General features: G+C 58.3%; 1 protein-coding gene across 2 annotated transcripts in view; it reads left to right on the plus strand.

Annotated features, from left to right (window-relative positions):
• Positions 1-14,039, plus strand: part of MAD1L1 (mitotic arrest deficient 1 like 1) — a 315,793-nt gene that overhangs the window by 146,433 nt on the left and 155,321 nt on the right. For both annotated transcript variants that reach the window (XM_060032547.1, XM_060032548.1), the window contains exon 11: positions 1,781-1,925. In XM_060032547.1, the coding sequence (XP_059888530.1) occupies positions 1,781-1,925 (145 nt within the window). The remainder of the gene's footprint in view (positions 1-1,780; positions 1,926-14,039) is intronic.

The following is a 14,039-nucleotide window of genomic DNA, read 5'->3' on the forward strand; positions in this document are numbered from 1 at the left end:
GCAGCTTGGACACGGGAGCCCGAGTTCCTCTAATTAAATCACACGGCGGAGCAGTGATTCAAAACGCTGTGCCCTTGCCCACCTGAAGTCAGTGATTCCAGAGTTGATTTCACAGTCCTTGATTATTAAATTGGCGTATGAATAGTTTTAAATTGAACTAGAACTCAAAGTGGCCTCTTTAAATGTCTGTTTCAATGAATACTTGTACTTGTTTTGTTTTACTTTATTTTACATCTTTGGTTATGAAGCACGTAGAACTGGTAGGTGCCCTCGGCCAGCTGTGCAGGGGGACTCGCTCTTAGAGGAAGGCTTTCCGCGGTGGCTGCGAGGGGCGAGGTGCGGGGCCCCGGGTGAGAACGCTGCTCCGGCTCTGAGACCAGGCGTTCCCTGAGTCTCTTACAAAGTCCCGTAAACGCGTGTTCCACGTTTACTCTCAAATTGTAGTTAGCTCTTCAAAGAATTATACTAAATTACGATGAAAAGTAACCCCATACTCACTCAGATGTGAAATGGAAGAAATTAGCACAGCGGAGACCACCTCCAAAGAAAGCGTTGTCTGCCATCCCTGTGGATTAAGGCTTTCTTGAAATCGTGTAATCAAAGCAAAGAAAGAAAAAATTGGATGCCAAGAATGATACAAGATGCAGGTGGTGTTGTCTCTAGCGCCCCTCAGCTCCAACTTTTATATTTTCGAAGTCATTTCGTTGTCACTGGGCGTCACCCCAGCTAAATGTTACAAATAGCACCTTGTAATATAATCCTGGTAAGATCTCAAAAGAAAAATACAGAAGCAGAATATTAAAGGTTTGTCTTGGGAAGAGGTTTCCTCTGCTTGAAAGAAGAGCGTGGACACAGCACCGTCGGCCCATGCTTCACGGTTCACCCGCCCACCCGCCGGTGGGGTTAGCGCCTCCTTTTCCTGGGGCGTCCTCCCTCCCGGGAACTCTCCTGATCACCGTCCCCTCAAAAAGCCGGGGGGGTGTCTGCGTGTGGGCACCTCCCGTGTAGGTGGGGCAGGACGGGGGTTCCTGAAGCCTGTGTGGGAACAGGCAGGGCAGAGGACGGTCCCTACAGGGTGTGAAGGACTGATGGAGTTTTGAGGGAAAGAGCGGCAAAGACCAAACTCTGAAGGTGCCCTGCCAGGAAGTTGGCATGTGAGCCCATGGGTGCCCATCCGATCTGCAGTCTGAGGGGCGGCTTGGTGGCACCGGAGGCTGCCCAGGCGAGAGGCTGTAACGGTAACCGGAGAACAACGTCAAGTGTGTGAACTGAGGCAGGGCGCTGGCCGCGGAGGGAAGCGCGTGCCCCGGGGTCTGCCCCCTGCTGTCGGAGCTCTGCGGGGGGGCTCGACTCTGCAGGATGTCTGTGGAAGGGGCCCGCCCTGGGCTGGTACTTGACGCCCCCGCGCCGCACGGAGCTGCGCATCTGTGGCCGACTGCGGTCCGGGTGGGCAGCGCCTGCCCTGGTGATTCAGCTCCTTCAGAGGCGCCCTCCCGAACGAAGCCCGCGTTGCTGGCGTTTTCCCCATTGTGTGTGGAGCTGAGCTTCCCTCCCCCGCACCTTCCGTGTTCTGGGATCACCCTGGGCGACTCTTTGAAATCCAGAAGCTCCTGAAAGGCTTTAAGTAGCTATTCAGAAGTGAGGAAGCGACAGCGGGCTGGTTGCACGTGCGGCTCTATTTTGGGACCTGAGTGACGTGGGCCGCGCTGGGCCTGGGGGCCGTCACTGGGTGCTGTCCTGGGGGCCAGGCCTCATCACTCTGCCCTTTTGCCTCTTGCAGTGCCCGGGGGCTGGAGAAGGCCAGGCTGCAGCTCCAGGAGGAGGTCCGCCAGCTCAGCAGCCAGCTGCTGGAGGAGAGGAAGAAGCGGGAGATGCACGAGGCCCTGGCCCGGCGGCTGCAGAAGCGCGTCCTGCTGCTGACGAAGGTATGGGGCGCCTGCGCGGGGGCCTGCCTTCCAGGCCAGCAGCTCCCGGCCCGCCCCTGCCGTGTCCACGCTTAGTCTTCTCTCCAGGCCCCCACGTTTGCCAGGGTCTCTACCAAGTGCAGTGCACCCAGAGCCACCAGTGCTCTGTGTCCCCACTTCTCGATCAGTTAGACACGCACAGCGCTGCCTGTGAGTCACGGCTCACATCAGACTGAGCTCTCCCCTCAGCAAAGGGGAGAGCATCTTGGCGATTTAGCCAGCCTGTGCGTTTTTACCCTGGATTGCTCTGAAATGCAGACCCTGGGATTCCCTGCTGGGCCTCTCCTCCTTGTGAAGGGCAGAGCCCGGGGCCTTCACGCACTGACCTGGGGTATCGGGATGTCAGCCCCGACCCCCTGTGTCTCACGGTGGGGTCAGCCCTCCCTCCGGCCTGGTGGGCAGGTGCAGCCTTTCCCTCCTTCGGAGCCCAGGGAGCGCAGGGTAGACTGCAGTGGGAAACTGTCACCTGTGTGCAGGTGCGGCGGGCGGGATGCGTTCCTGCTCCCAGCTCCGTCTGGGCGGCCGGGTTTTTGCTAACTGTGCTGAGCCCGAGGGGCTCTGATGTCTGGCTTGATAACGCACAGCTCGCTGGAGCATGAATTACGATTTTTGTGTGAGAGAGCATTATTTAAAATGTTGCCTTGGATGCTGAAATTTCAGAAGACAAGGAAGGAAAAAGCCAGAAACTGTCCCCAGATGTTCTCTAGGCGAGGGTTGGGGTTGTCCAGATGCTGGCGGACTCCTCCCACCTGCCCTCAGGCTGATAGTGAGCGGCCAGGCGGGCGCGCTGACCTGGCGGGCTGGGGGCAGGGGCGTCCCCCTGGGAAGTGCCAGGAGTCACGTCTGACAACTGTTTGCCTGTTCTTGATTGTTTGATAAAAACCTGGGACCTCCTGGTCATGAAGCTTTTAGGAGGCAGGTCACATTCCGGCTGCTGAAAGCTCACCGTGTCCCGACCTCTCCAGCACGTCCCCTGCCGTGTGTGTCACGTCACTCGAGCTTCCTGGGGTCAGGCTTGGCCGACCTCGACGCCAGCCTTGCCGGTGGCCCCACAGGGGAGACGCCTGGCGAGTTTGCGAGCTGTCCTCGTGCGGGGCCCGTCGGTCTTGTCCGTGTCGTCCACGTCCAGTGCCCGTGCCGCCCAGCGAGTGTCCTTGTGGGCTGGGTTGGCGGCCTGGCGGCTCTGCTTCACCAGGGTCGCACCGGTTCACTGGTACAGGTCCCGCTGGTGCACCGGGCGGCCCCTCAGTGGGGGCATATCTCCAGCGCCGCGGGCGCCGCGGCCTCGGGATCCATCGGCACCTCCGTGATCGTGCGCTGTGCCTGGCTTCCTCCTCGGGCAGTTTCTGGCCTTGAAGGTCACTGCTCTGGGCTCCCGAGGCAGGAAATTTCCACTCCTCTCTTCCCCCTGCTCAGCAGGTTGGAAGCTGATGGCGCTGTTTGGTCTAATTCGGTCCTGGCCCTGGCCCGCTGCGCTGACAGGCGTAGCTCTGAGAGAGAGGTGGGGGGCGGTATCGATCGCCCGGCACTGACAGATGACTTACACCAACTGTGGCTCGGAGGCACGTTTGCCGTGGGTTGGTGGCCGGGTCAGGCGCGCGGGGCCCACCTTGCCAGCCGCATGATTAAGCTGTTCGTCCGGCCGGTCTGCAGAGGGCGGCCAGGCTGCCGCTTTCTGGTTGGAGCCGAGCACGTCCGGCCCCCCACCCCGCCCCGCCCTTGGGCTCGCACGGGCGGCTCCCACGCGCGTGGTCTGCGTGCTTCCCGCTCGAGGCACCTCCAGGGCGGCAGCTGTCGGGTCTCGAGGGTGCTCTGGTTGCTGATCTTCCTGTCTTCCTTGGGAGACACTCCCACCCCTCTGGGAGCCCCTGGACCAGCTCCCTGGGGTAGGGCGTGGCGAGTGCAGTGACCCGCCCTCCGCTGCGGCACTGGGCCAGGTGCGCCGACAGGGCTCTCCTGCGCCCCATGGAGGGCTCTATTTGCGTGTTTGACATTTCAGAGTACAGTGCTTGGAATGTGTGATTTTATTTTGAGACCTTATTAAGCATCTCTAGTCTAAGGGCTTAATTGTTACTGATAGCTAAGAGTGTAATTACCTTGGTAAAATACCATGACTATTTTAAGCAATTGAAAATTGGCTTCCAGAACTGGGTGAACACAAACCATTTTCCTATTTGAAGTGAGCTATTTCCAGCGTGCCCCTAATATTCCACAATATGGTTACAGAATTGTATTTATAGACTCTAAGCAGTGAAAGCTAATTTATAGCATGAATTTTTTCAAAAAATGAAAGTAAAAGCCCCCCTTCCCCCTCTTTCCTACACCCCCCCGACCCCCATTTCCTAGTGGAGCAGCCTTCGGAGGAGGACACCTGTCATTGGTGTCTTACCTCCAGGGTCACGGTCTGGCAGTGATGTTGTCCCCCCGCCCCCGTGGGACCCCCACTGTTGCTGCTTAAGAAACAAATACGTGGGCAGAAGGTGAGCTTTTGGGAAATTGAGGCAGGAAGCACATGGGGATGTCCCAGAAGAGGCCAGAGCTCCTCTTGCCTTGTGTCCAGAAGAGGCTGTCCTGGAGGAAGGCTCCCGGGAGCAAGTCTCCCTGGGCCGGGGGAGCAGTCTTCGCTCAGGGGTCCGTCGACTGCCGGGACTCCCTCCCTGCCCAGGATCGTCGTTACGCCCAGGAGGCTGCCCTCAAGTGTCCTGGTCCTTTTCTGACGGAGGGGCTTTGGTTGGCTGTTGGGATTTGTGCTGTTTACCTTGTGTAAACCTACCTCTTTATGTTCCTCGTGTTCGCTTGACAGCTTTGAGAAATCACCTGTGGTTTGGCAGGAGCTGTGTGATGGTGAGTCTTGTCCAGCTGCCGGCCAAGCCGCAGTGGGGTCAGCAGCTCAGCAGCGGGGAGGCCCAGGCTTGGGCCAAGGGTGGCAGGTCCCTGTGGTTCTCTGCTGAAGCCCAGTGCCTTCCAGAGCTGCGGGCGCCGACCCATGAGACGAGGAGAGTAGCCTGTTCGCTCTGAGGTTCTCCATTCCTTCCTGATCTCAAGTAGCTCAGCCCTGCAGGGATGAGGGCAGTTCCTGCTTTGTACGTGGAGAAGTTGGGGTGTGCGTTAGGTCAGAAGGAGTGGGGAGACTCCTGGGTTAAAGTCAACCTTCACATCCTTGAATTCTGTCCTGGACAGCAGGTGATGGGTTTTCTGGAGGGAATATAGGCAGGTGGTAGGCTCTGTGTCCCTGGTGAGGGCAGGCTCGGCGGTGACCCCGCTTCTGTGGGCACGTTGAGGTGTGGAATGCTGCTCGCAGAGCCTGTCCCCACAGTGCCTGTCCCGGGGTGCACCCCCACCCCCAGTTGTGGGAGAGTCCCGGCCCCTCGGGTCTGGCTCTGGTTTGACTCACTGGTGGGCACGGAGGTACCAGCTCGTTGTGTGAGACCCTGGAGCCTCGTGAGGTGCGGGCCTCCACGTCCTCTCTGTGAAGGGCCCGCTCCCGCCTGGCCCTCCCGGTTCGGGGGTTGTAGAGGGCTGTTTCCGCCCTGAGCCGGTAGGAGTCTTGGTTGGAGACGCCTGAGGCAGACGTCCTCTCCTGGGCCCTCCTCACTCCTCCCCGTGCCTGGGGATGGCAGCGGCGGCCGCCTGCGTGCGGCCCAGCTGTCGGCTCTGCTGCCTTGATGGCGGCTCCTGTGGCTCGTGGTGGACTGACCTTTGGAGGCGAGGAACTCTTCTCTTCGCTCTGATTTACTGTCTTGCCTTTTACATTTGGGCGTCACCTGCACCTGGAGTTGGTTTCAGGTGTGAGTGAAGCAGGTGACAAGGTGATTTTCCCCATTGATAGTGCCATTGGTCCAGCACCGCTTCTGGAAAGACCCCTCTGTTCCCTGGGTGCGGTCTCGTTGCCTTAAGTGTCAGTCAGTGACCGCCGACGGGCAGCTCAGCCTCTGCGTCCTCCGTTCTGCCCATTGGTTCCGTCTGTCTTTCTGCCAGCGCCACCCTGTCTCCACTGATGCAGCTTTATGGTGCTTTGGTGTCTGGTAGTAAACGTCCAGGTTGATGATTGTTCTGTAAGTTTCTCGGGCTCCTTCTGGTCCTTTGCATGTCCTTATACATTTCAGAATAAATTTGTCTGTTTACACACAAAAAATCTCCTGGAATATGGTTGGGATTACAATGAATAAACTAGTTTGGGGAGAAACGACACCTGAACATTATTTCGTTTTCTGAACCAGAGCATTATAATTCTTCTGCTTCTTTGGATCGTCTTTAACTTCTCTCAGCAGCATTTGGTAGTTTTAGGGCAGGCGTCTTGCGCGCTGCTAGATGTCCCCCAGGTGTTTTCTGTGTCGATGTAGCTGTAATGGTGTCTCACGGACTTTGCCTTCCCTGTGTTGGTGCCGGGCTGTGGAAGGGCAGCTACGCGTCTGTACCTAACAGTCCGGCTAAATCCCCTAGCGTGAGAGCAGGTCTCCCCGCGGACGAGCCTGGCTGCCCGCGGGTGCTTGGCTCACGCAGATCTCAGGAAGCTTCAGCAATTCACCGCTGAGGGCCACGTGTGCCGTTTGTTTTCTGTAGATACTCTTTATTGGATTAATGAAATCCGCATCTGCTTGTAGTTTTCTAAGAGTTTCTCTCATAAATGCCTACCCATGAATTTTGATGTGGGTTATTTTTATTATTCTGTTGAAAATATTTCCTCACATTCTTTCTGGATTTGTAAAGGCCGACCTTCAGGCAAGGTTTACATGTTCTAAGCTCAGAATGTAGGCAGATGGGAAGGCTGGAAAGGAATCGAAAGAAAGAACCCAAAGTCATTCACTCACTCTGTCCTTCACTTTGTCGTTGCACAGATTCTTATGGGGCGTCTGTTCTAGGCACCGCTTAGGCGGCAGTAGGGTGGGCAGGGCTCTGAGCTCCTGGGGTCTCCCTGAGGTTGAGAGGGAACAAACAAACAGAGAAGAGGAAGCCGGAGAAGCCAGGGAACAGCGCCCAGTAAAGGAGGAGACTGCTAGAGCCTGGTGGGTGGGTTAGTTTTATGTTCTTTAGAACACAATTTTAGATGCACAGGAAGTTGTGACGATGGTAGAAAGGGGGGCCCCCATGCATCTTCCACCAGCTTCCTGGGTGGTAGCATCCTAGGTGATTCTGGTGCAGCATCAGGACCACAACTCACGTTCCTACAGTGTGTGCGTCTGTCCGGTTATCACCGCGCAGATTTGTGTAAGCACATTCGAGATGCAGGATTGACCCTCCACCCGTGAAGGCCTCCTTGGGCTGCCCCCCAAAGCCACCCTGGCCCCCTGCCCTCACCCCAGTCTGTTCTCCGTCTCTGGAAATTTTCGCAAGAACATTGTGTAAATAGAATCATACAGTATGTGACATTTTTAAATGTTCATGTTTTAAATTTAATAACTTTTATTTTTTAGAGTAGTTTAGGTTTACAAAAAAATTAAGCAGAAAATAGAGAGTTCCCACGTCTCTCTTCCCCCGCCCCACAATCCCCTACCGCTGACATTCCTGCATCAGTGTGTGGTCCGTTGTTCCAACTGCTACACGAACTAAAGTCCACAGTTTACATTAGGGGTCACTCTCTGTGCTGGATTCTCTGTGGGTTTTGACAAATGGTTAGTGTCGTGTGTCCCGCATCACAGCATCACACAGGGCACTTCACGGCCCTCACGGTCCTCTGTGTGCATCTGGGCACCCCTCCCTCCTTCCTCGCCACGGCGACCCCCGATCCGTCGTTTCACGTTTTCCAGAAGGCCGTGTAGTTGGAGTCCCACGGTGTGTAGCCTTTTCAGACTGGCCTCTGCCACTCAGTACTATGCGTTTCAGGCGCCTCTGTGTCCTTTCTTGGCTTGAGAGCTCCCTTCTTTTTATCCTCAGATGAAATCCATTCTCTGGATGTGTCGCTGTTATTACCCGTCACCTACTGGAGGACACCCTGGTTGCCTTTTTGAATAAAGCCGCTGTTACCATCCATGTGCATGTTTTTGTGTGGACGTAAGTTTTCACCTTAAATACCTGAATCGTAGAAAGAGTGTGTTTAGCTTTGAGTGCTTTTCACACCAGCACATCCTGCAGTAAGTCGTTGGCCTCTATTTTGTGAAGTTTTTCACACACCGTATTTTCTTTCCTTTTTGTGGAAGCTCGTTGAGGCGGGGGTATTTCCGTTTTACTGATGAGACACAGAGAGCAGGCGGTGATACTAAACCTGCAACCTGGGTAGGCGGGCCCTGGCTCTTCTGCCACGGCCTCCTGCTGGTGTCACCCTGGCCGCCAGGCCTCCCTCCCAGGAGCATCTCAGTAGTGGCTGCTGGCACTTTTACTGTCTCAGCGTTTTGTTTTCATTACACCTCCGAGCATAACTGGGGGACTCCTAGAACCCCTGGGGGCCTGGCTGTGGCGTGCTGGGGCCCCCGTCTGCTTTCCTGTGGCTGGTGAGTGAGGCATGCGGCAGTGGGGACCAGGGCAGTGCGGCGGGGCGTGGAGGGTGCTCTGTGGCATGGGCACATCTGATACGCGTTGCCCCGGCTCCCTGGGAGTCACCAGGGTCGCTGCAGTGTGGGCACCCCCTCAGCAGCACCTGTCCTGTTGTCCCCACGTCCTCCGCGGTGGGAACCTGCGTGCTGCCACCGCTGGGCCTGAGCGTGGGCATGTGGCTGACGCCGCCGTGTCCTCATCGAGGCCCCTTACCTTGGAGAAAAGCAAATTATGTTTGTTTCTCTTGCAAAAGAACATAAATGCCACCAGCTGCTTTTGCTCACTCATGTTCATCCTCTTCCCACATCCTTCCTTAGAGTCGAGCTTCCTAATCTTATTAGAAGGATTTCTCTCGTGTGCCTCCTTTTTAATGCTGAAAATTCTTGGTTTGGGTAGCACGGAAGGAAACGCTTAAGCAGCTCAGAACCTGCTCTGTCTTCTGAGAAACGGAATCCTTTGTGTGCTGTGGCTTGGTCTTTGCCACCCCCCGAGGCGGGGAGCACGGGCACCGTGGGCCCCCCTTCCATCTCAGCACATTTGCGGCTCCAAGCGCAGCTGGGATGCTGGGGCTGGTAGGGGTGGAGGGGGTCAGGTGCTGGATTCTTCCCCTTTTGTTTTTCATCGTGACCTGACAGCAGCCCCCGCGCGTGGCTTATTCTGCATGTTGACATTGGCATCACGCGTGGATGGTGAGAGGCTTCTGTCTCTCGACCGTGTGTTTGTTTGAAAACCTTCCTGTTGGGGCCACGGAGGTGGGCGGCGTGCATCTGGCTTGTGTAGGTTTGGCGCCTTCAGGGCCGGGCAGGTTCTCAGCCTTTCCCGTCCGTGGGAATCTCGGCCGGCCCTGGTGGGTTCAGGCAGCTGTGGAAGTCCCAGCACCACGGCATCTGAGAAGGAAAGCCCTGGAGCCGAGGCTGAGCGGCCACGTCTCAGGCCTGACCGTGACCAGGTGTGGGCCGTCCCTCCTGGGGCCTCGGCCATCAGCGCTCCCCCGTCTCTGTCCGGGCGCCGGCCCGTCCTCTCCCTCCAGCCTGCTCTGGGAAGGGGGGCTCCAGGCAAACTGAGAGACCTCCCGCCAGGTCCCCTGGCGCTCTGGGCTTGGAAGTCACGGGTTTCGCAGCCAGGCCTTGGTGACTTCTCAGTAAGCCAAGAGGAGTGGTGGTCAGACGGGTGACGTTGGGGAACGCGCGGGGGTGTGGGCAAGGGCTGAGTGTGTGTCATCGTCTCCCCACCATCCCCGTGAGAGTGGTTACGTCGCCTGCAGAGTGGCTGACCCAGGCTCCAGTCCCGCTGGGACCCTACGCTGGCCTTTCGGGAGGAGCCCTGAAAGATCTTGAGGGCACAGGTCGTTAGCGTGCGTATGAATCACGGGGCATCTCGGGAAGGGGCCGAGTTGGGGGTTAGTTCTGGGCAGTCCCTGAGCTCCTGCCTGTCTGACCAGCACCCGGGTGATGGCCTTGCTGCCAGTCTGTGGACAGCGTCACGTAGCAGAGCCCAGTCCGTTCCAGAGATGGGGTAATGGGGACCTGGGACGGAGCAGTCCCAGGATTTTCCACGGCTAAGACATTAGGGGCAAAATGTGTTTGAGCCATGAAGTGGCTGGTACAGATGGCAGATCAGCAGTCTCCTGGTAGGTCTGTAGGATACCCGCAGGCCTGAGCCTCCTACGTGCCCACACCTGGCCCGGCCCTTGCTCACATGCTGCCCTCCTGGATGGCTGCAGCCCTGGCCCCTCGGCTTCTGTCCACCTCCCAGGGGGACACGCACTCTGGTGTGTTCCTTTGCTCATCTAGTTGCTGGTTTTCACAAATGCTCATTCCGTGCCTTCCATGTGCTGGCGGCCTCGGTGGGTGGCTCCTGAAGGGTGGGGCTCCTTCGGACCCTCCTCCCCTGTCCTGTGCCCCGTTTCCCTGCTCCCAGTTAGCGGGAGTCTCGGGAGTGGGGTTCTGCTGTCCTGCCTGGGTGTCTGAATGCCGCTCTGCTCCCAGGCAGCAGTCTGTCCAGTGGGGCTGGCCTTCTCTTCCGAGAGCTTCTCCTCGGAGCCCAGCCACCTGAGGGCTGTCCCCCTCCTGCTGCCCGGCGCCTGCCCTCCTGGCCGGGATCACGCTCTCCACCTGTCGGTAGGGCGCAGGGGCAGTGGTATTTGCATTCTGTAAACTCAGGTTCAGACTCAGCCTCTGATTTTTTCTCAGAGCGCCTCCCTCCACTTTTCCTGACCCTCGAGAAAAGCCTAGAGGATGGGTAGTGAGATGCCAGCCGGCCTGTCTGCTCGGCCCGGCACCTCCGCCTCCTGCAGATGAGCAGAGCCCTCTCGGCTTCAGAATTTGATTTCATACATTAACATTCTTGTCCTTTCAGGTTACCTTTCCAGGCTGACATTTCTATTATATCCATTTAAGTAAAAAAGCCCTCCTGTTTTGTTACAGGAAATGCCATATGCGAAGTTATTAGAAACGCAATCTTGTCACCAGTATTATCACATTATCCCACCAAGGGGGCAGCTGGACTGGCTCGTGGCAGAAAGAAATTCCAGAGAGAAAAGCAATTTCAGGAAATATAATGAAATCAAAACAAAATGCCTTCCGTCCCTCTCCAGTTTGAAGGTGTTTATTGAGATAGGGCTTGTGGTTCTGCGGGAGAGAGGTGCGCGCGGGCTGCCTCTGGCTGCTGAGGAGGGGCTGGATGGGGCGGGAGGGGCAGCCGCGTGCCCTCCGCCACTCAGCCCTGCCTGCCCTCCGCCACTCAGCCCTGCCTGCGGGCTCCTGCCGCCCGGAGCCTTCCTCACCTGGCCCTCCGTTTGGAAGCTGCATCCTGCTGGATTCAGGTAACCCATCTCCGCCTGTACTGACTAACTTCTGTGCCCTCTCAGCGGGAGCACAGCTCCCGGCCCCGCCCGTGCGCGCCTCGGCTTCCTGGGCCCCGAAGCCTTGGGGCTGTGCCGCGGAGGCGGTGTGGGTCCTCTCAGAGCACCGCAAGCCTGGGCCCGCATGGCTCCCCTGCGGCAGTCCTGGTGCGGCGTGTGTGATCCGAACCCAGTGCGCTCTGCTCCGTGAACGCTGCCTGGCTGGTGGCGCTGAGGTAAGTGTCCCCCGGGCCCTGGCCTTGGAGACACAGCTCGAGTGCAGCACTCTCCCTCCTGTCGTCTTCCGCAGGAGTGATGACCTGTGTCCCCATTTCATGGTAGCGGCTTCCATCTGAGTAAGGGTGTCCTTAAAAAGGACGTTCAGGCCACACCCTGCTTCTGTCACCGGCCTCCTGGCCTGTTCGTGCCCTGGGGCTAGAAAATGTTGCTGTTCCAGCACCTGCTCCCGCGCCCCGCTGCGTGTGCTGTGCAGGTGCGCTGGTCTCCCGCCGCCGCAGAGAGCCTCTGGGTGTCTCTGGCCCCCCCGGGAGGGCGGGCCTCTTCTCCGGGGCTCACCGACAGCGGGCAGGTAGCAGGCGCTTGGCGCACGGAATCTCGGCTCAGTGTTGAGTCCCTCGTGTGACGGGCAAGGAGACCGAGGCCCAGAGAGGGCGACTTGCCCGGAGCCCGCTGTGGACGAGGAGCAGCGCTCCTGCTGCCTCCGGCGCCCGCGAGGGCGGCGCTCTGTCACTACCCACCCGCCTCCGAACGGGCGGCCCGCCCACCGCTTCTGGCTGCCATCGAGTGGGTGGGCTGCGAGATCAGATTGCGGATACAGATGTGTCTGTTTGATGCTGTGCCTTAAAATTAGCGAGTTGGGAAACGGTGCTAATTCCTCCCCCAACAATGAAGCTTAGGAGCAGAGGCAGGAGGTGAGCGTGGAGGCGCTGGTGCCGGACGCACCGGGAGCCTTGGAGACAGTGGGTCTCGGTGCCTCAGGCAGCTTCCCACCTGCTTTGCCCCCGGGCGCCCTGAGTGTGGTTCCTCCACGCACTCCGGAGGGCACCCCATCCTCCCCCAGGGGCTCCTCCCGCTGTCCCCTCCTGGCTTGCTTGTGGCCTTTGTAAAACCGTTGCACTCAGCGCGCCAAGTCCGTGTTAAAAAGCATGTGTGTGACCCGTGGTTGGTGATGACGTGTTCAGTAATTAAGTATGAGTACATTCATTTTTAAATTAAAAAATAAGATTACTTATAAAAATTAGTGCAAGTAGGATTTCCACTACTTCCCCGCACCCGAGTTGCCCTGCACACCTCGTGGGTTGCGGGCTCCCTGCGGTCACATTTGCGGGCGCTCCCGGCTGGTGGAGGGGAGCGTGGCCCTGGCCATCTGCTCGGGCTGCTCACAGGGTGGGGGCGCGGGCGGTGGAGCCCCCGGGCACCGCCCCCATCCCCGCTCCTGTGTTTCGGGCTCTTCCCTCCGAGGTCAGCCCTCCCGTGGAGCGCGGGGCACGGCCTGTGGGGCTCCGACTCCCACGGGGCTCACGTGGCATTGGCTGGGGTCGATGAGGCAGGATCCGAGGGCTCCCCACCCTCACCTTTACTCCCTAGATGCGTCCGTGTCAGCGTGTAAAGCCCAGCAGCCCTTGGGACCCCCCCGAAGAAGGTCGCCTTCAGCAACGTGCGCTTGTGAGGCCCTGTGCCCGTTCTCTTGCTCGTGGCTCCGGGAAGTCCCTCGGGACGGGTGGGTGCCCACGGGATGGGACCTCGGGCAGGCCTGAAAAGGTGGGCTGGCAAGCGCTGGCCAGGTCCTGTCATTTGCAGTTTTGACATTTGTTCATGGGGCTTGTTTGCGTGAACTTTGAGTTTCTAAAATACTGCATTAAAGTATTCTGTCTCATTTACTCTCACTGAGCCGGGCACCCCCCTCTCCTCACTGGTGACCAGGCCATGCTCACCCTCCAACTCCTGGGCTCCCACAGCCAAGGCCCGCAGCAGTGGGGTTAGTAGTGGAGAATCCCGGGGTGCCTGAACTAGAGAAGAGGGGCCGTGTCCAAGCGCAGCTCTGACCATGCGGGAGACGGAGGCCTGCCGGGCCCGGGGAGGGGCCTCTACTCACTAAGGACGCCTGCGCGCAGGCCTGGGGCCCCCTGCCGAGCCAGGAGGGTTTGGGAGCCCTGGGAGGACGAGGCTGCATTGGCCGCAAGTGTCCTTCTGTACACTTTAAATCCCCCTTGTGGTCGTGGAGAACTCTTCTCTTTTTAACTCAATTTCGAAGAAATCCAAATCTTTGAATAACCTTCATCCTGAGAGGAAAGGAAGTTGGCTGCAGGTGAAAATTGATGGTCACGCTCAAAGACATGGTTCCCCGCCAGGCAGTCTCTTGAGTGTTGCTGCTAAAAATAGCCACAGCGTCTTGCTGGTGGCGTTTGAATTGTCTCCAGGCCACTCCTGGTGATTATTTCAGTGTTAGAGGTGCCACGGCCTCGCTTGGCTGTTCTGGCTCAGGCCTGTCTGCCCTTGGCCTGGGGAGGCATGGCCTGGCGGGCCTGACCTCCACCCCTGTTGCCCTGTCCTTGGTTTCACTGCCCAGATTAGGGATCCTGGAGGGACCCCGCACTCACACCCTGGGGGCAGGTCCCACGTCTTCGGTCTGGGGCCCTGGGCCTTCCGCATCATTGGCTCCATCGTCCCCCCACCCCAGGCTGCCTCTATCGGCCAGGAAGCCAGGCCTCCCCCAGCTCTCCCTGAGGTTCACCCCTGAC

Source organism: Delphinus delphis, chromosome 15 (genome assembly GCF_949987515.2).
Source record: "Delphinus delphis chromosome 15, mDelDel1.2, whole genome shotgun sequence".
NCBI classification, from domain to species: domain Eukaryota; kingdom Metazoa; phylum Chordata; class Mammalia; order Artiodactyla; family Delphinidae; genus Delphinus; species Delphinus delphis.